This window comes from Mycteria americana, chromosome 18 (assembly GCF_035582795.1).
Source record: "Mycteria americana isolate JAX WOST 10 ecotype Jacksonville Zoo and Gardens chromosome 18, USCA_MyAme_1.0, whole genome shotgun sequence".
NCBI classification, from domain to species: domain Eukaryota; kingdom Metazoa; phylum Chordata; class Aves; order Ciconiiformes; family Ciconiidae; genus Mycteria; species Mycteria americana.
Genome location: NC_134382.1, coordinates 3,909,971 through 3,931,502, shown reverse-complemented (window position 1 = coordinate 3,931,502; position 21,532 = coordinate 3,909,971). Strand labels below are relative to the sequence as shown.

Sequence of the window (21,532 nt, the reverse complement as noted above, 5' to 3'; positions counted from 1 at the left end):
CAGTTTTTCCCTGAAATGGATGATTTGCCTGAATACTGAAATGCGAGAAGATGGGAGTATCTGTTGAAAAGAGGTGGGGTTTATGTGTTAGTAGGTTGCAGTAGGTGTTGAAAATGGTGCTGTTTCTGATCATTTTGTGCCGTGCCAGCGACGTATTTCTTTTTCTTTGAAGGTCACCAGCTAGCCCAAATGCGACGTGCTATTTAGTCTGATGTATTCCTGCAAGCAGTCCTTCAGAAAGGCTATCGGTTTAACTAGGATTTTTTTCAGCTGTTAACTGTGGAAATCAGGCAGACATCCTTGGTTTGCTCTCCAGAGTAATACTGAGCTTCAGGCTGGCTTACTGTGAAAACCCCTCTTCATGAGAGCGCTAGCTGGGGATCTGTTTGGTGGAACTCAACTTGAAGCCCACAGACTTCAAGTGAAGTGAAGTGTAAATGTTCCACTGCCAGAAAATCCCTGCTCCGTCTGGAGAGCAGGAGACCCACAGTGCAATGGCAGTGCTCAAAACATCCAGGTTTCTCTCTTTGTAGCAGATTGCCATGAAGTCATAAGGCAGTTCTGAAAAGAAATAATCCTCACCCTACATGGGAAAAATTTTCTGTAGTTAAAAGCCTGCTAGATTACTTCTCTTACAGCTGTGATGTAAGAATCTTCCATGTAGTCATGTGCATCAGCTGAGATAATGCACTATTTTAACTTGGCAGCCTCCAACAGGACATTCATGAAAGCTTTCATTAGGTGTTTGTAGAAAATAGAAAGGAAATTCATGCCACAGAAGTTTGCCTGTACTTTCCGACAGCTTAGGGTTAGATCTTATTATGGCTTTAAATCTCTTCTGTAACTACTTGTCTCCTCAGCTGCCAGACTTTTGGCAAGGTGTCTGCGTTTTGCTAAGAGTCCTTAGCAGCAGTAGGAGGTGAGAAATTACAAGTGAAATGTCCTGAGCACCATAAAAATACAAATGTATTTTTAAAATGGTGATGGTGTATATTAGGGCACGCTCCTATGACATCTTTTTAAAGTTGCTGCAAGGCTAGAACTATATAGAATTATCCTCCTTCGTTACAGTAAGTGTTCTTGACTATAAGTAGATTTCAAATCTGTTTTATTGTATGTTTTCTTTTTCTTACTCTTTTTTCCTCCCACCCAAAAGCCCTCCTCCATACTAATTTTTTTATCATCTCTCGAAGTGTCTCCTGTGTCTCCTGTGTTTTATCCCCATGTCCTGTGGGGATAAAAAATGGGAAAGAGAACTGAGAATTAGGGGTGTTAAAAAAAAAAAAAAAAAGAAAGGTGCGGGAAGGGGCAATACAGTTACCTGGAAATATGTGGATTCTTCTTGTGCTGCTAAAGCCTAGAGGGAGAACCTTGAAAATCAGCTCAAGTCTCATGTACTGGATTTTATGTAGAAGCTATGAAGCTCTTGGAGTGCGTGCCTTCAGAAACAAGTCATGTCAAAGTCTGACGTGGTCATGTGTGCTGGTAACACTTTTACTGACCTGTTAGATTTATTAATGGGTATTTTATATTACGCCTCTAAAATTAATGTGCTGAAGTGGAGATTAAGGACTAAGAGTTTGAAGTGAGCGCGCTGGGGAGAAGAGAGACAGGATGGGACTCCCCGCTTTAGAAACCACAGTATACCAAGGTCAGATCACTAGTTCCATTTTTAGCGTGGGGGATAGGAGTTGGAAGTTGTACTTGGTGGCAGGCTGCAGAAGGCTTTTATTTATTACAAATATTTGCTTAACACTACTTAGTGTGCAGTTTACAGTGTGCAGTTTACAGTGGCATGGAGGTTTTTTTTTTTTCTAAAGTACTCATGTGAGTAATCTTGCATATTAGCAAACTATTAAAACTGTATTGAAGGCCTGGAATAAGATTGATTTTTTTTTTTTTTTTAATTTTTTTTTTTTCCTTTTAAACCAGTGAAGCTTCAGATTCTGGGACAGGCATGCTGGTGCCTATCTTCTGCTGTTTAAATACATTTGATTAAATTAGGAGCATTAAGCATTTTTTAAGTTTCCCTAAACAATGGATGGATTTTTCTGTAATTATTACATGAGTCAGTTATAATAATCCCTTTTCATTGTGCAGTTGCGTTGCTGAAACTGAGCACTGAAGTCTTGTTGGTAACTCACTTATAAACAACCCAACTTCCAATTTGCAGAAGACATTTTTCTCGCTCCGTTCTGTTCTACTGCAGCCTGTATTTATTTCCGTAATGATGTGGATGTTGGAGATGAGCTGTCCAAAGCAATCACATGGCTGGACTGGGACACTGGGATAATGGCATACTGTGTTCCACAGTTCATACTCCTCGCGCAGACTCCCCTTTGTCTGCGCGGGGTCTGTGAAAGCTTGTTTTGACCTTTTCAGCGCAGGAGACTGCAATTCTACAAGTTTCTCACATTAGCACTTGTACCAGGCTATTTCCGTATGTTGACCGAAAGAATTTGAGATGATGAATCGTCTATGCAATAATTGCAATATGATTTAAAAGCACTGGATGGGCTACTGTTTCCTGCCCTTTTTAGCAAAAAAAACTGCTTCAAGATGTCCAGCTTCTGCTTCTCATTTGTTCAGAGAAGCTTGTATGTATCTGTGTCAGACCCACATAATGAAATTTAACCCCCCTGCCATACTGTAGGTGGGTAGATAAACATAAAGCAGTTTCTCAGAAGGAGTAGAGAATAACAGGCAGCTTTTTGACTTTTGCAGGAAGTAAAAAAACCTAAAAAGTCAGTGCTTTTCTTCAGGCTCATAGTCTCTGTTCTGTTCTTTGGCCCTCACTTCAGTTTTATAGCCTCTGTCACTGTATTTCGGTAATGTTTTCTTCTAAGAGGATAGTCAGGAGTAGTGAGTTTACTTGGATGAATTTTACAGCACTTTTCTATGTATGCCTGTGCCAAAGTGTTTAGGACAAAACACCTGAATGTTTGACATACTAGTTACCATTAAATTGCAGCTTGTTGATAGGCGGAGCTGCAAAATAAATGTATACACATGATCAGCTGTCTTTCATGCATGAGGTTTGTAGTACTTATGTTTGCTAGAGATTTCCTTACATGGGAATTCGGTATTTGATAATTAACTTGTAGCTAGCAGCGCTATACAGTAATGTAATCCTGTGCTTTTCAGATTACCTGGTTCAAAATGAGTCAGAGTAATTACTTTATCTGCAGTTACGACAACAGTTTTACAGGAATGTAATGTTCTTTGCCTTGGCTGTTTCATAAGCTGCGCTTGCAGTTGTCTTCTGCAGGCCTAGGGTAGGCAGAGCTCTTCTGTATACTTCAGTGGTTAATGAGATAAGGGTTTGCCATATTAATGTGTAGAAATGGGTGTAGTGCTGCTGTTTTCTAGAGAACAGTTTGATCGGACAGAATTGACATGAGCGTGGACTCGGCTACGAGCTAAAAATGAGAGTATGCTACGACGGCTTTTGAGACCGCTGCTGTGATCGCTGTAGAAATGGGATTTCTTCCCAATTGTATTAGTTGCTCGAGTTCTCCTTTTCCTCTTCGTTTGGTAGGTGTGCTAGTCGGTGGGCTGCTGGCACAACGAATGCTCTTCAGCACCGTGAGACCTGGCGGAGGTAAATAAGAATAGCAGCATGGGAAACAGCCTTGGAAATATGATGCTGTCCTCCAATACAGTGAGATCAGGATGTGTCCATTTATTAAATTTCCTTTTCATTGTTAATAGAAATATATATTTTTTCCTTTCTCTCTCTATATAAGCGGATATACCTACAAAATGGGGGAAATGCCTTGGACTTAATTGATACAAGAGGAAGAGAACTGAGAATTTGAGCATTGTCCCAGGAAGACTGATGTAGTAGCTACTTTGACTACAATAAAAATATTTACAAAGATGACTTAATTCTGCACAGTTGAGCTAAAAAGAAGCCCAAAATGCAGTGCTCTGATTCTCATCTTGCCAAAAGTGTCATGCTATGTTGATCGATGTCAAATGGGTGTTTTGGTATAAATCTTATCAGATGTTTCATAGTTAGGCCTAATCGTATTTACTATGCCATGTGTGGGCTGTATCATATTCCTGGAATCGGAGCTGACTTGTCAAGCAAACTGCCTGACATTTCCTTTCAGAATGAAATGTTGCTGCAGGTATCTTGAGGCACAGAGACGGGGTGCTGGAAGGTCCTGCTCCCCAGCAGCGGGCTGCATTCAGACTGACGGCAGACACTGAGTATCCTGTTGGCGTAGGGAATAGGAGTTGCCTGTCTTAATGACAAAGAGCAGCTTGCTAGAAGTTGATATCCTAGCTAATTTAATTGTTTTGCAGCTCACGTGTCTATGGTGTGTTTCCGGTAGCTGCAAGGCTGTCTCAATAAAACTATAAGCTGATCTCAGTAGTTGGAAGTTTGACGTTCATCGTAACATTTCCCTTTTGCAGTGGGGAACCTCCTAGAGGTAGGCTGTTGAGCCGTTCCTCTGCTCTGGGTTGCACGCTTCCCCCCTCCCCGCTTCTTAAGGCTTTGCCTAGTCTTGAGCCAGTGGTATTTTTCTAATTGTAGGCTGTTTTGTCCTTACCTCGCTCTCTTGGCTGCTTTTCCTTTATTGCACAGAGTAAATCCTTAACCCCCCCAAAGCAGGCCCACAGGCCAAACTTGTAGGCCTTGCATTTGCCCGGGTTGCTTTTTTCACAAGGCTCTTTTGTTAGAAGCAGTTCTGGGCTAGCTTCAGGCACCGCTAAGCTTACAGGAAAATGGAAGGCAGGCAGTCCCCGCTTTCTCGTGTTACTGAACAAATCCCTCTCCCCTTCCCTGGGGTCTGCCATACCTAGCGAAAAAACTGCATTTCAGCTGTCAAAAACTGCACTAGATCCACACTGCAGAATTATTTGTTCGTGCTTAAGAGACGTATATTTGTTCGGGGGTTGTAAACACTGTTATGAAGATTTTGACAGGAGTGAAAAATGAATTTAAGTTGCTGGTGCTGAGGGGAGTACAGCTCGCGTTAATTCTGCCTGCAACACTTTGCTGCAGCCTGTCAGTGCTCACCGCTCTGTGCTGAGAAGTAAACGCAGCTTGATCTATTATTTCTTGTGTTTGTGGTTGCTGGGACAAGTTGGGCACAAATTTATAGATCTGTCTTGACGCGCTGGCAAACGTAAGAGGAGGATACAGAAAGTAGTGTTTAGTTTACCTTATGTATTAGTTATCGTATCATGAATTACATTGTAAGCCCTGCTCCGAGAGCTCGCGCTCTGATGGTATCTTATCAACCGGAACAGTTTATGACTAACCAGAAATCATTTCTCTGCAGGAAATGGTTGTGTTGATGTGATCAGCACAATGGTTTAAGGTGTGGAGGACACTAGTGATAAAATGTGATTTTTAATTATACTCTGATTCTAGAGTATGGATACTTAATAAAGATTGAATAGATGAAGGCCTTCTGTGGTTTTGCTCCTTAAAGTGTAAAAGCTCCGTTCCTCCAAAGCAGTTATGATTTCCGTATGCCTGAGATGAACGGGAGGAGCAGAAGAGCCCTGCAGAAATGTAAAGATGCTATGAGCTTGCATGGAACACTACAAAGAATTACCGTACCTGATCAGGTCCGTTTCAGGAGGGTGTACTCCTGGCCATCGCTGGTAGGAGTTGTGGCTTTGAACGCTTCTCACAGGTTTAACCTGTTAAGCAATATTTAAAATCATTTGTAGCTGCAGAATAGGCAGGTCAGTGATAGGCAGGTTTGGGTTATGTTGTCGTGGGCCCGATCTTTCTCTTTAGGGGAATATGAACCGGGTTTAGAGAAGCAACGAGTGGGCAGTACGTGGGGAAAGAGGAAGCTGTACAAAACTTTTATTTCTGCTGAAAGTAACTTATCTACTTGCAGAAGTTCTGGACTCTCTCCTGCAGAGTGGCTTAGAAACCAGGATGCTGATTAGGTTATAAACACAAGGGAAAAGAAGAGATTTCTTTGCATGGCACTTGTTCAGTTCAGAGCTCCAACACCTCCATGTTCTGAGAGCAAGCTGCATCGAAGCTCTTCAGTCAAGAGCAGTTAGGCAATCGGGGAAGATGGTTCTCTGAATGTGGCCTTACTTAAAGTGAAAGCTGGGCAGCAGTGAGCTTGTTGGCTTTATCTGTTTTACCCTGTTTCTCAATCTACCTACAGTGAAAAAAAAAAAATCATTATTTCTTTTAAGGCATCAGTATTTCAAGTGAATTTGCTACGATGTGATGTGGAAATAGACTACCAACATTAATAGCCTTGGATGCACTGGTAAATGGAAGGCTTTCAAGGATTTCCTTTCTTCACTTGGTTAGCTGTGAGACTGAAAAGAACTGAAGTTCATAATTGGCGCTTTTCTTTTGCAAGGACAGGAGATCGTTTAGGTGCTTTCTCTGTCAGGAAGTTGTATAAAATATTGTGAAAACACCCAACAGCAGCCTCACCCACTGTCTTAGACCTGTTTTGAATTAGTATCTTGTGCCTTTGTCAGTGGACTTCGGTGTTTGGGGCTGGGTGCAAGTACCGAAGGAGAGGTCCAAAGCTTATCCAAGTATCAAAAGAAACCTTAGATTTAAAACTCGCCTTTACTTACTGCCATGTTATTGGCAAGAATAAGTCATGCAGGAGCGTATGACTTGTCGCTGTGTAGCTTAAAATGTGTTTAATGTTGCTGTGAATATTGCACAATTATATGTGGATTCTCCTAATGTATTAAAAGCACCATAATTTTCTTTGTAAAGGAATGCAGGCATGGCTGATGCTTCTACTTGAAGTTGTTGAACTCTTGTGACATTATGCATGGCTTGTGTTTAAACACCTCGTGTGGTCAGGACCAAAACACAAATGAACTTGCAGATGATTTTTATTGTGGTTCCAGTAACAGGCTGGAGCATCTTTCCAGGTGTATGTAATGGGGAGGCATAATTATGCAATGTTTTTCTGTATAGTAAGTCCTTTTAGTAATTCTCTTCACAAGCAATTGCTGCTGTTCAAAGGCCTGTATGCTGTTTTAAGTAGAGCACAAGTCTAGAATAGGACTTTAATATTAACCTTTCCTTATAATGAAACACCCAAGTATTAACAGTGTAAAGGGTACAAGTTCTGCTATGCAGTGATTTTACCTGTATCATCTGGACCGTTGCTACGGGTTCAAGGATGCACACTCTGCTGTCACTGTTTGGGAAATTTCATGCTGCAAGGACTGACTTCCAGCAAAGAGATTCTGCGGAGAGCATGTTGCTTGCAACAGGCAAGAAACATGACTTCATTCAAGAGTGCCGCTGCCGTTGTGTTACAGCCAGGCTTTAATGGAATTGGACGTTCACATTAAATTAATACATTTTACATGGAGCCCTTCCACTAACATTTAATTTACTTCAATAAGAAGTCAGGGCATGTGGGATCAAAATGGTCTGTGCTTGGGGTAATCTGGAAGAATCCCTATATTACAGCGTCTTAAAAATGCTCACTTAAACAAGAGGTAGCGTTTGTGAGTAAGCTAATTGCTTAATGCAACCTTATATCTAATTTAGGGCTAAACTAAGACTGAATAGGAAAATGATCTCTTAAGCAAGGATTCTAAAAGCAGAGAGAATGGTGCATGGCTTTTTTTTTTTTCTTAACAAAATAAAGAAGGCTTCATAGAGGTTTTTTAAAAATGAAATCCATCTTGCATGGCCCAGTTCTTCTGAGCTTAATGAAAAGATGCAGAAGGCTATTTGTATTTACAATCCCAAACTGCCTTCTTGTATAGGGAATGGTTTAGGGAGATCGCAGCTGTAGGTTCTTCTCTCAATTAAGAAACACCATTGCAAATGGTTAAATAGAGACTGATGCAGCAGCAGAGATTTAGTATCATGAATGTTTCTCTGCATCTGTCCGGAAAGACTTGAATGTGATGCTTTCTCATCCCAAACAACCACAGTATGTTTCTCTCAAACAGCGTGCCCTGCCCAAATTTCTGTCTTGGCCAATTACAGGATTGGGCTGTGGATCCTTTTGTGTGGGAAGATAAGTTTGTACATCTGATGGGCCGTTAAGTCAATTCAAATGAAATCAGTGTATAATAACCAGACTTATAAACTGTAATGTTGATAGTTATTATCTAGGTGTTGGAGAGGGGATTAGTGGGCATGTTACTACAGACCCACAGTGAGAGGCAGCATGTAACAGCCGTGAGTAATGCGAAACGATTAAATCGGTTAGGCTTGTGCATGTTAAGTGTTAAATCTCATGCCAGCGCTGGTGAGCAGTGCAGTACGCCTTGCCATTTGGAGTTCCTGTAAACAACGTATGGGCGTCAAAAAGATCCCAACACGCAAAAGAACAAGCAGTGCTGCCGCGAAGGAACGGGAGCACAAAGACGTGTCTCTAACCTGTGACGGCAGAGCACGAAGCCTCCCGGGCAGCGCCGGAGGTGTAATGACTTGGTCCTGCCGTAGCATGGGTGTGTTCTTCCATCTTCGTGCAGGTGTGGTACATCAGGGAATGCATCTTAGATGCTTCGTATCCAACAGATGAGCAAGGCTGGGTGCATCTCGTGCCAAAAATGGAATAGTGGTGTCTTAGCGTGCAAGAAAAAACAGCTATGCTGTTCCCTGAAGTAGCACTGACATCATCTGTTCAGTATGTTTATGTTTTTAGAAATTGTTAGATGTTAATATTTTCGTGAGCATTTTATAGTCATTGTTCAGACTAACACTTTGGTTTCCTGTTGTGGACTTAAGCACTCGAGCTATTAGGTTTTCCTTTCTGTTACTGCTTTTCTCCCCACAAACTGATGGGAAGACGCTCCAACCATAACGAAACAGAGTGAAAAGCTTTAGAGTCAGTACCTGAGAGAATGGCAGGGGAGAAACTTAGACCACTGTCAATGTTTTCTGTTGTTCTGGTTCTCTTTGGTGGTTTTCTTCTCTGCACGACTCGGTATAAAACTACCAAGAAGAAGAGTCTTGTCTTTCTAAAGAGTTTTTCTTATGGAAAAAATATATTGTCATTAAATGTTATTTGAGGAATATTTGCTTCCTTGAGGGAGGGATATTTTTAATGAAAGAAATAGTCGGTTGATACCATCAGGCATCATTAGCTATCAACTGGTCTACTTGTGCCTTTCTGCCTTGAGCAAAAACATAGTTAAAACAGTAGGTTTCTGCCTTGAGCAAAAACATATTTAAAACAGTAGCTTTATATCTGGCCTATTTTGTAAGCACGTTGTCTGTTGTCTAACTAATACCATACTCGCATCTAAAAATCCTGGGTTTTAAAAAGAAAATTACTGAACCATTTTTGGAAAGGCAAACTTCTCTAAAACTAACTTTCTGTTCTAAAGAGGTTTTGTGAATCTGCTTCAGTGGGCAATTCTCCTCACTGGTCTGTACTCCTAAACTTGACTTGATGATACTGGGAGAGGAGAAAGGAAGATGCTTGTGTTCATTGATGCAGGTATACAGGGACTGGGAAAGGGATTTGAAGCTTATTGTGTCACCATAGACTGCTCAGTTTAATTTCATGAACATTAAGGCTTGGAAACTTCGAGAAGCTTTTAGGGGACATTATCCAGTTCTTGAGGTGTCTCCATCGGCTTTCTTTGGTGTAGAAGATGATGTTAGTATTGGTGAACTGGGAGCTACTCTTCCAATTTCAAAGGAAACACACAAGTTTGCGGTGTGACTCAGCTTTACGAGAACACCGCTTTAAGCAATGTTAATCCTAGCTGACTATTCATGTGTTTTGTTTGTCTAATATCCTTGTAACATAGCTGTTCCCGTTAAAGAAAGCCAGCATCCTTTGTTCTCCTCTAAGCTATGTAAGACACGACTGCAGAAGTCGTTTCGGGCCTGAAGCTGCAATGACTGAATGCTGCTGGAATGTAATGCGTCACATCTGGTAAAAGGGGAGTAGATCCATAGCTTCCAAAATTCAGACTAGCCCTTTATTTAGGGGGTGGGTAGGTGGGGGTTGGAACTAAAACACCCTTGGAAGGTGAGAAAGAAGGAAAAAAGCTTGGTTAGCGTTGAAATTCATATTGCTGATTTGATTTTTTTTTTTTTTTTTTTTTTTTTTTTTAAGAAATAACTGAAAATATAGTAAGAAGCCCTGAAGCGTGGTGGATGTAGATGGCACCGTTTGCCTTTTTGGGTCAGAAAAAAGATTTTTGGATACAGCTGGAAATCATAGCAATTGATGCATCTGAGCCAAGAAATAAGTGTATTTAAGAGCAGCAGGAGCAGCTGGCTAGTTAATATCCTGCAGCAAATATGTGAAGACTGCTGGGTTTTTTAGCCTATAGTGTGTACGGCCATTTCCCTTTTGGGTATTGTAGTCCTCGTCATTCCTGCGCTGCTTCTCCCGTGGTTATCCAGCAAAGGAGTTACTTGTCTGCTCCACTTAGCCACAGAGGTGATTGATCAAGTGGTGTTTCCCTCTTCCTTGAGATGAAGGGAGCACCGGGCTTTGGTCCCTTCCATCGACGTTTTAGGCTGCGCGTGCAAGTGGCATCACTGGTTCTGTTTGCTGAGAAGCAGAGGGCATCCACAGCCTGCTGGGATTAAGATTCTGGAAGACTAAGTCTTCTGCTTTTAGACGGTAACTGAAGAGAAAGATATTGATTACTGGGAGAATAATTTAGAGTGTGTTGAATATTAAAGACCTCAGAGCCATAGTTAGTGTCTTCTCAGTGGCATGCTGACTCCGTACCACTGCATCTGTTGGAGTGTGTAGTAGCACAGCTGCCAAGGTCCCTTTTAAAGCCTTGTGTGTTACAGCAAATGCAGGATGATCATATGAATGAGCAATCTTTCTATTGTCTCACTGCATTGGAAGTTTAAAGGGAGAAGTAATCCTCTGCCCCATTGTCATCCTCTGCCTTCCCATCCGTCTCCCTCCTCTCTTTGCTACAAATAGTCTAAGGTTTAAGTGTGAGGAGAAAGTAAGATTGGCATTTTTAGCTGTTAAATGAGGTTAATCAGCTTGGTAGTGGGTGGGAGAAATGTGCTCTGAGGTTAAGAATGTGATATTAACGGTTAGCAGGACCCTTGTTATCAGTCCAGTGTAAATTTCCTTCTGTTAGGCATGAACTTTTTGGTTAAAAATTACCTGATTGTTTTATTGTTCCTATAATTGAGAAACGCAGAAATGGAGGGGGGGGGGGCGGGGGCGTGTGTGTGTGTAAAAGAAGGCATCCTTTTCCTCATCTCTTGAAGACACAGTCTTGAGTTTGATGGAAGGGAATTAGGGCTGTAAATCACTGTTCTGCAAAATGCATTTTAACTGGCACAAAGAATAGAAATGGAACTACTGGAATTTCTGCAGGATGAGGAAGGTTAGTCTGAGCAGACTTTGAGATGTGTAATTTTGGCAGCTGCCCAGAATGGCTGAACTGCTGGGGAGGAATGCTAATCTTTTTTGCTAGCTTTTGGCATAGTCGGTAAAAATATGCAGATACGTTTTTCAAAAATACATCCCTTTTTTTGCAGAATGCACAGTGCACTGTGGGGATGCAAATAATACAGCAGGGTAACCTGAATGCAGCCAGTATTCCTCGTTTCAACAGTTAAAAACTTGAGAAGCAGCGTATCAATTTTTGCAATGTCTGCTTGACTTCCATCCATAAGTGACAGCTTGCTGGCAGAAAGACTGGGAGGAATGATTAAAGCCATGCAACACTCCTTCTGTAACAGAAGGAGACCATCTTACAGATTGCGAATATAATTGACTGCTTTAATTCCTTTCACCTTCTTGACCTTAATATTGAAGTCTGAAAAATGAAGTTACTATTTTTATAGAAATGTACATGTAATTAGTAGTCAAAAAACAAACAGGATATGGAAATATGAGCTAAAACATTTGATGACAAATGCAAATTTCAGCCTAAATATTTTACTCTGCTTGGCAGTAAATTGTTGCTGGTAAAAAGATGCACAGCAAGTCTTCCTGCATAAATCAAACTTCAGCTCTACAATGGAGAATTCGCACGCTGTTATGTTGGATATTCCTGCACCACAATAGCAGGAAAGAGCGGATGTAGCCAGCGTGTCATCCTGGCACTGCGCTCGGCGGAGCTGCTGCTACTGCATTAAGATGTAACCCGTTCAGGTGCCTCTGATTGCGCCTGAAGACAGCAAACTGCAATACCGCTGTGCCTGCCTGCGTCCTTTCCTGCTGAAATGGTCCGCCCTGGTTCCCGTTTCAGACGGGATTAAATTTGCACTTTGAATGCAGAGACGTATGGAGTAGCATAGTGATTATGTATGCATCGAATCAGCTGCCTCCATGGGAATATCCCACAATCTAGCTATCACCAGATTTCTTTGTGGGTTTGAAAGTAGGATGAAACGATGCGTTTTGGCAGATTTAACCGTGCATTTTCAAGAATGCTTTTGATTTAATAGATTTCTGGGGCCATGGTTTGCCATTTTCAGTTAAACTATAAAAAGTGCTGAAGTGGCCATAGAAATTATCATGATGGTACTCGGAGATTACATTCACAGGATTGGTTTTAATCCTGTGGTACCCAAAGTTTCTTTTCCGGGGTGTAATTCCTGTTACAATAGACTGAGCAAGTCTCGTGTGGTACTGCTGCCCATTAAAAAAGTGGCACACGTTTTACTTTCTCCCTCCCCTCAAACTCAAACCATATCCATGCGTATGAATGTGTATCGCCACGTTTTCAAGAATCTTAGCTTTTGAGTTACTATTGTCAAATACTGGGTTTTGCTCTTTCAAGGGTTTCGGTGCTTAAAAAGATGAACTGCCGGATATTTTTACACTTAATCCAATAATGAACTCAAACATAATGATGCTTGTAGTGTGAGGTTTAATTATACAGTTTGTAACTCTAATTCCTTTTCTTCTACCCTTTCAGTACTGCGGCAGCAGTGAGTGGATATACCCTGCATTCGGAGATGCTTGTCTGAGTACTCTGCTTGCAACTGTAGTGCTGGGAAATGATTGAGGCATGTAGATTATTGAGGATTTTGATGTAGAAGGCACATAAATGTATGAATTGATTGGACTGAACAGATAAATAGTAGGACTGCTGATTCAGATAACTTACCTTCAACTGATTTTTTTTTTTTTTGCACTGAATATTTCCCACCTTATTTGCAACCAAATATTGCATAGGAGAGCAGGAAGAGTACTGATCCCAGCGGAAGTGGATTTAGCTTTTATTCTCTTACAGACTTAATGTTAGTGGTTTGAGGGTGTACGAGTGAGGGGGGCCATCTGCTTTACATTTCAAATAACTGTCATCATCCTACAGCTATCAGAAGACTTGTGATTTTGAGGGGGGGAAATCACTTTTCTCCACAATTAACACTTTGCCTGCAAATCTTGTCTTTCAGATGGGAAGAGGAACTGACGAGAAGAATGAGCCTGGAATCTATGGTAGAAACCTTGCGAGAGGTAAGTTTTGAATAGTATGTATTGAAAAGTAGAGGTTTTTCTCTGCGCCTCTTATTATGCTAGTAATTATTTGAAGTTGTTTAATTAAAAACCTCTCTTCTAGCTAGAGCAGCTGACTGCATTGCTGCGTGCGAGAGAATAGTGTTAATGTTTGGAAGCTGAAGCAGGAAGGTGCTGAAGTTTCTGACAGAGTGAAACGTGGGGGTGGTGACGTGCCTTATCAGCCCTGCTCAGGTTAAGGGAGGAAGCATATGTTGGCCTGTTACCTCTTAGTTCTTTGCATGCTTTCTCTTGCAGGAGGCGCAGGAAGCGGAAGCTCTCCAGGAGGAGTTAAATGAAAAGATTGAGAGACTGAAAGCAGAACTTGTGGTCTTTAAGGGTCTGATGAGTGATGTAAGTACACTGGAGAGCAGAGTGGCCAGCTCCCACTGCCTTTGTGAAATGTGTGTGTCATGCAAATGGCTTCATTCATAAAAAGGTTATGGTCTTAGTGAGTGCTGCTTTGTAGTTAGCATTATGGCTGCCTTTACGATCTAATGCATCAGACAGATCACCCTTCCCCCTGCTTCCTGTCTGGTCTGTGTAGAGATGCATTAACTTGCTGCTTAGCCCATAACCCGGACTCTTCCCTCCCTTCCCCGTTCTCCACAGCTGGCAGTGCCGGCATTCAGATCTGCAGCCGTGGGAAAAAAGTCTTGGAGGACTCGCAGGTTAGGGTAAAGGCTTCATCACCGTGCAGCACCATGCGCTGCCAACAAGGGGGACTTTGCTCTGAATCACACAAGAAAGTCATGTTCAAAAAGGAACGCACTGTATGTTTCCCAACTCCCTTTATGAAAGCTCTGAAGAGATTAACCCAGTATCACTGGTTCAGGTATCTGGCTTTGTTTCCAGTGCTGCTTTGACCTAAATTTTTTTTTTAAATACTTGTTTTCTCAGGAATTTCCTCATGTCTCATTAGATACTGACTTTCCTTCAAAGCTGGGGGATCTTTTAGAGTATGACTGGATAATTTTCTTGCATTTAGACATACTGAGAGCATGTACTCGTGCAGATATCTAGAAAGATAAGCCAGGTGAACATTAAGTAAGGTGCCTTTCTCTGTAAGACTGAAGTAGTGCTGATGCCAGTTGTCTAATGAATCTGTCCTATTATGCTTATTTATTCTGTAATTTTGTGTAGAGCTTCTTCCTTCTGTCTTTATATAAGCTTGCAGAACCTGCTCCCCGGTGTCAAATACATTCTCTCAGGGCCGCTAGATCTGTTCATGTGAAATTCAGCAGTTAGCTGTCTCTTCTTTTGGTGTTTAACCAAGCATGCCTATTCTCGATTAGCGGCAGTGTGAAAGGGAGAAACTTGTTAGGGCTCCATCACTGTGATGACTTTTTCACTGAGGAGGAAATGTTGCTCAGTGTGTATAAGAAGAGTGGTGGTGAATGCAAACATCCTCCTCAACTTGAGAGAAAGCGTGCTTTGGGCTTTGCAAACTCCGTAAGGTAGGAGAGAGCCTAAGGAAAGCAGTGAGAGTGCTTGTTCTGAATCCCACTGTGTAAATATTTAGAGCAGAGAAATGCAAAATGTTGGCATGTGACTTGCTTTCCTGTTGATAAGAATTGCTGGTACCTATTCAGTTGATAAGGTTGTGTTTGGAGTGTGTCAGTGTTTAGAGATTTCTTTTTCTCTGTGTGTTTGGAAACCAAAGAACTCTAACTTGTCCAAAGGTGGTTGGCAGGGGCTGGAGAAGAACTCTGTCTAATAATTAAAAAAAAAAGGGGGGGAGGGGGGACCCAAACCCTAAAGCTTTCTTCTTGGAGGGGATTTGGTATTTAAGAAAGCTCTGCAAAGGGTTTTTCTGCTTTTCTGGTCAAAGTGGAAGCATTGCCTAGCCATTGAAGTGGTACTTTCCAACAGAGTAAGGCTCATCTAGGCTGGAAAATATGCTTTTTGTGGAACAAAGTTTCTTCATAAGGAGCCAGCTGTCCTGTCTGAGTTGGAGTATCTCTTATAAATTATGTTTATAACTACTGCTCAGAGTAAGCAAGACAAAATATTTTTCACGTAGAATGTTTGCTAAGCTGGAAGCCAGGTTAATGCCAATGAGGAGTATTTTCTGTGTCACAAGCTTTCATGGATCTCTTTAGATCCAATCTTGATTTTATGTTTTCATGGTATGTATGAAGTTGCTGCGTAGCCTGGATTCTGTTTTAAAAGCAACTTCTCCTTGCAGGCACAGTTCTTCTGTCTGAAATGGGGGGAGTGTTGCATACTCACCGGTTTTAGATTTCATTCTATTCTGCACAGGCTCAACAGGGTTTTTCTCCTCTATTTTTAAAGCTTTATTGACCCAATACAAATTTACTGTTGCCACATCTAGCAGTTGTTTTGGGGTGGGTATAGGTTTTTTGGTGGCAAATCACTCTGAGGTGAAATTTTATTAGAATCAGATATGAATGTTAATTGTTAGCTGTCTAGTCTATTTAGATTGTGCGTGTACTGCCTGTCCCGGAGAACAAGATGTAATATTGTTTAAGAATGGTATGCCCTGGGGTTAGAGAGATACTGTGGGGTATCTCTTCTTTCCTGAACTGTATAATAATAGAAGATAATCACTACTGTCCTTCCTGCAGCCCATGACAGACCTGGACACAAAGATTCAAGAAAAGGCCATGAAGGTGGACATGGACATCTGTCGGCGAATCGATATCACAGCCAAGCTGTGTGATGTAGCGCAGCAGCGCAACTCTGAAGACGTTTCCAAGATATTCCAGGTGATTAGGCCATGAATTTTCCCTAGGGTAGGACAAGAAGTGAGGGGACAAGAGGGAGCAGTGTTGAGGAGTGTGGTCCAGGTCATTTGCCTTTTCTTGAAATTTCTCTGTGTAGACATATTTTCTTCTTTCTCAGTCTTGAAGTGTGGCTATCTTCTACAGAAGCTGCTTGTAGTGCTAAGAGCACAAAATTTAGAGTTTAAAAAAGAAGTCTCAGGATGACCTTTAAGACATCCTGTTAGTCCGATGCTAGTCTACAATGAATGTGGGGAAGAAAAGCATTGCAGGGTCTAGGTTTGTATAAGTGGCTTCCTCACATTTGTTCCCTTCACAAGTGAGAGGTTTTAAGCTTGTAGAACTGTCATCTGAACGTTCTTATTTCTGGCTCAAGCTCCGTGGCCAGAAATAACGCTTCTGTGGTGGTGAGCTGTGACTGCTTTGTGAGACTAGAAACTCCAGTTGCTTTCCTTGAGCTATTGTGGCTCCTTGGTGCTAGTAGGAAAGTCACTTAATTTGCTCCAAAAGGAAGCAGTTTCAGCTCTGCATGGAGCAAACCTGTAACTCCCAATGCAGTTGGTCTTCTGTCATAACTGCAGTTTCAATTGTGATTAACCCAGCTTCCTTCTACTTTGATCAAAATGTGTCTTGTTCAGTCTTTCAACAAGTCTGAAGCTTTTCTCTGTATAGTGATGCCATATAGTGTGCTAAATGCTGTACAAAAACACTGTAAAAGATCCTTGTGGTCTCTGCTGGTTGTGCTTTCTGGCTATAGTGAAGTTGCCTAAATGTTTGATGGTTGGTTTTTGTTTTTTTTTTCTTATGTATCCTGAAAGATTCAAATCTCCTTATTGGAGACAATTATTTTTCTAGCATGTTGAGCCATTGCATTGTGCTAGTGGTTCCTTCTTGTCTTTGAGTAGAATTGCTATGTCTTTCTGCTCAAAGGTAACTGCAAAGTGCACTTTTGGTCAAGCATGCAGTGGTTAAAATGATCATCATGGAAAACAATACCAATAAGGGACGGCTTATATGCCAAGTAGAGGAAAAACTACAGTAGGTTGGGAGTGGACTGTGTGTTTGTGACTCTGTGGCACCATCTGTGAATAGCGCTTATGTTCACAGTCCTCAGATGAAGAAGTGATCCTCTGCGCCCTTTGCAGGGGTATCCCTTGAGTTCTCTGCACGTCTATGAACTTCATTTCTTTGAGGCTGTCCAGGCATTTTCATGGTTCGGTTAACCCTTCTTCTGTCAACCTGAAGACTAGCAGTCTGCCTCTGCTGATGGGGTGGGAATGACCCTGGAATAAAGGCTATCTAGAAAGGCTTCCCGTCTACTCTTTTGTGGTGGTTCAATGCTGGGAGCAACAGCCTGTGGTGGTGGCAGGAGAGGGAGAGTTCTGTCATTGCTCTCAAGCCTGCTGCCTGGGCACTCCTGCCAGCTTATGCTTTTACCCTGTATCATTCTAACCTCTGCATGTTCTCTGGTAGATCATAGACTGGTGTCAGTGAACAGATGAACATCTGTAGAGCGCTGGCAGCCTGCAGCTTGCTTTGCTCTTCGCCTTTCTGAACTGCTTCCTTGTGCTCTGTGTTCACCACTCATTAACAGATGCAATTCCTGTCTTGAATACGAGCAATCCCTGAATTGCCTGGGAACTGATGAACAGTTATATTCCCTCAAACCTAATGCCTCTCCTTTCTTTATTTCCGCCCCTCATGGCGCAGCACCTCAGTTGAACCTTCTAGTTACTGCTCTTCTCTCCAATTAAGGTGGCTTCCAAGAAGAAAGAACGCAAGCTCCCATCTGATGATGACCTCTCTGAACAGGATGGAGACAATGGCAGGTTCTCTGACGATGAGGTCAGCTGTTCTTTGAACATCACGGATGAAATGAAGCGTATGTTTAATCAGCTGTGAGTATTGTGGATGATGTGGGGAAAACTTATTCTGAAATGCAGACTTAGTCCCAGAACACCTGAGCTGCCGGCATGATACATACATGAAGGTTTTCTGGACGTTCAGATAAAATTAATAAAATAAAATTTTTGTTCCTCCCTTACTAGGGGGAACTATAGAGAATATAAAAAATACAAACATCTACTTTTACTACTATATGCTGTTATAACAATAGCAAAAGAAGAAACATGCAACAACAACAAAAAAAGTACAAAACTTGAGTCTGTTCTGTATGTTTGGCTGAATATTAGATTTCTAGAGTTTTGGAAAGAACCTTGCTGCTGCTTGGGCTGGATGGAATTTGGCAACATCACTGAAAGCTCAGTTCAAAATGGATACAAGCTTCTCTAGTATTTTGCATGATTTTTCAGTTGAGCTATAGGGAAATGGTAGTGGTGGATCTGTCCAGAAGATCAGTTCTAGCAGTGGACAACAGCTTACAGATTCCAAGAATGTCGGTGTTGTAAGACTCGCTGCAAGGTCTGGTCTCCCAAACTGGAAGAATTGCAATTTATTTTGCCTAAAGCTTTACCCCAAGTTGGAGTGTTAGGAAGCTTGTAGCAGCCAAGAAGAGACTCTCTGCACCTTGGCGCCACATAAAGCAGCTCAGGACGCTGGTTGGTGATGTGCCCTGCCGTTCTCTTCTCCTGTTCTAGAAATAGTGGAGATGGCCACAGCCTGGTGAGACTTTTGAGAGTCCCTGCTGCTTTCTTTTGGCAGAGAGAAGCACCGTAGGCCTGACTTCCCTAGCGTTTGAATATGGGTGTCTTCTGCCAACTTCTGCAGTGATTGCAGAGGGAAGAATTCCCAGTGCTTTCCCACACAATGTAGGACAGTATGTTATACGTAGGAGTACACAAGAAATTGTCTAAGAAGCACTAGCTCCTCTTCTGTTGTCAGCTGTTGCCAAAAGTTCTGTTTTCAGGGGGTGTGTGTCTGTCTGCCCGCCTGAATTTCACGTATAGGAGGGCATGTTTTTTGCAAAGGTTGTAGGTAACTCCTCTTGTTAGGACTCTTGTGTTAGATGTCTTGAGGCCCTTATTAATATTCAGTGTAATAAATACAGATTTTTGACTTCTCCACTGCTAGAGTTCAGTGCGACGGTAGATAGTGTGTGGATTTTTTAGAAAAACGAGACGCTAAAATTTAGCTACTAGGTTGGTAATGCATTTAGTTTAGTTTTTTTCTTAAACCTGTCCTGTGATACCCGGTTTTTATTGGTGCTGCTAATGAAATTCTTATCTCCTGGTCCTGTTGCATATGGCACAAAGTGCTGTAGGAATGTTGTTGGTAGATTCAAATTGGGTTGATCTAGAACAGTGTTCATGGCTTATTGGAGACGGTACACTTCTAAGGATGTCTGAGTTTGGGGGCTTTGTGAAGTAGAAAATAATAGCTTACAAATAGCTGAATAGCTGGCCTCATTATCAGAAACAAAGCAACTTGCATTTTATCTGTAATGAACTTAATCCTGAAGTGTCTAGTTGTGAAATGTCAAAATGCAGTTGGCTTTGAACAGTGTGTACGTCTGAAGTAAGCAGCAATCGGGACTGGGAGCCTTTGTGCTCTCTGGCAAGGATAGCTCTTGCAAAAAGAAACTGATTGGAAGAAGTTGAATTGCAAAAGGCACAATCATGTATGTACAAGGTTTTGGTGGTTTTTTTTTTTTAAATTATTTTTTAAAGTCATGCTGAGTACAGACAAATAGCCTGTCTCTTCTGCCAAGCTCTTCAGCCTCCTAAAGACAGTATTGGACTCGGCTTCCGGACTGAGATGTTATCTGCTTAAAAGGAAGTGAGCTAAAGTAACAAAAATGCATCCGTCTGAAATTAGCAGACTGCTGCTGGGAGCAATTTCAGATTTTTGTCAGGCCTCCTTAACAAGGACAAGAAGCAGCTACTAGTGTTTCGCTCTGCTCCTGTTCAAACCAAAAGGGACTGAAGTGCCTTCTGAAACTTTCCTTTATTGCACAACTGACTGTACTAAAGGGGCTTGACCAAATAACAGTGTTAAAGGCCACTCTTGCCGCTGTTTGTTCTCAGGCTGAAGTGGCTGTAGTGGTATTTGTTGCTCAGGTCAACAACAAGTACTTATGCTCACCTGCACATCATTGTGGGGTTCAGATTTTTCATAGTTGTTGCTTTTGAAAATAATGTTTTTAAGTGCTGCAGGGAAAATGTTGGCTGAACTTCAACATGAAAATCAGCAGGGAGTCTTCTAGTGGCTGTTTCTTGTAAAATTCCTCAAACTGTGTTTGGGCTTATTTTCCCATGTATAAAAAGAATAGCTTAAAACATTTTTGTGGTTTCGCAAAGAGGGGAAACTAATGTGCAGCACCATCTGGAGGACAGAGCTAGGACTGTGTACTTGAACCAGGAATGCTAACGAGGATCTTTTATTCTGCTTTGGGGTGGCAGAGAGCCCAGGAGCCAGGGACTTGGCCAGTGGTAAAGCCTGTTAGTGAAAACTGTGAGGATTTTCAGCTGATGCATTGCCTCCTTCATTCAATTCTCATAGCCCCTTTTTTCTAGAAGATTAATTGAAGAACTGAGGGAGTGGAGCTGATGTAGTTTCCACTAATGCTTTTTCTGTTATCTTAACAGTCGTGAGACATTTGATTTTGATGATGACTGCGATAGTTTAACGTGGGAGGAGAACGAGGAAACGTTGCTTCTTTGGGAAGACTTCACAAACTGCAATCCTTCAATTGACCTCCAAGGAGAGGTGAGTTTATTTTATTATTTTCTCAAACCATTCTCTGCAGAAACTGTATCCCTCAGCTGCTCTTTTAGCCATTTGAGCCTTCGGATATTTGACTGGTGATCTAGTTTGCCACGCAAACTTGCTTTGATTTTAAAATCCTCTTAGTGCTTTCTCTCTGTGGTTGCTTTTCAGTCTGTGCAATCAGTTTATTTGCCAAACTTCATTTCTTCTGCTCCTTCAAACTGAGTATTTAAAAGTATCAAGCGAGTGTCAAAAGATCCAGTGCAGCTAGCTGTTATAGGAGCATCCCACAATCTGTCATCCTAAGCAGTTGTTTATCTAAAGCCCTCTTATCTTCCACACAGCATCTCACTTTCTCTGTAGATTATTGTTCACACTTTAAATGTCAAAATACTACAGTATATTGTGGGGGATGATATTGCACAGTTATTCTAGTGGGGAGAAAAATAAAGTTGATATGGTCCGTGGAAGATGTTAAAGTCCATCCAGCCCATCACAAACAAAGAAGCTGTGATTGCAGGACTGTGTAAGGCCCCAGGGATCTTCTGAACCCGTGAATCTTGTGCTTCCGTCTTCCCAGTCAATAGGAATCTGCTGGTGATGGTGGATAATAAACAGCTTGCTTTTAATCCTTAAGATCCCACACAAAGTAAGCTAATGGCTGCATGCTGCCTCATTCAGTGACTCCTGAGC

At 41.8% G+C, this 21,532-nt stretch overlaps 1 protein-coding gene across 2 annotated transcripts in view; it reads left to right on the top strand.

The window, feature by feature from the left end:
* IFFO2 (intermediate filament family orphan 2) overlaps positions 1-21,532 on the top strand; it is a 43,014-nt gene that overhangs the window by 12,528 nt on the left and 8,954 nt on the right. Inside the window, exons 2-6 of one of the 2 annotated variants that reach the window (XM_075520771.1) lie at positions 13,331-13,391; positions 13,689-13,784; positions 16,019-16,159; positions 17,930-18,072; positions 20,719-20,839. In XM_075520771.1, the coding sequence (XP_075376886.1) occupies positions 13,331-13,391; positions 13,689-13,784; positions 16,019-16,159; positions 17,930-18,072; positions 20,719-20,839 (562 nt within the window). The remainder of the gene's footprint in view (positions 1-13,330; positions 13,392-13,688; positions 13,785-16,018; positions 16,160-17,929; positions 18,073-20,718; positions 20,840-21,532) is intronic. The other variant, XM_075520772.1, reaches the window with a different exon arrangement.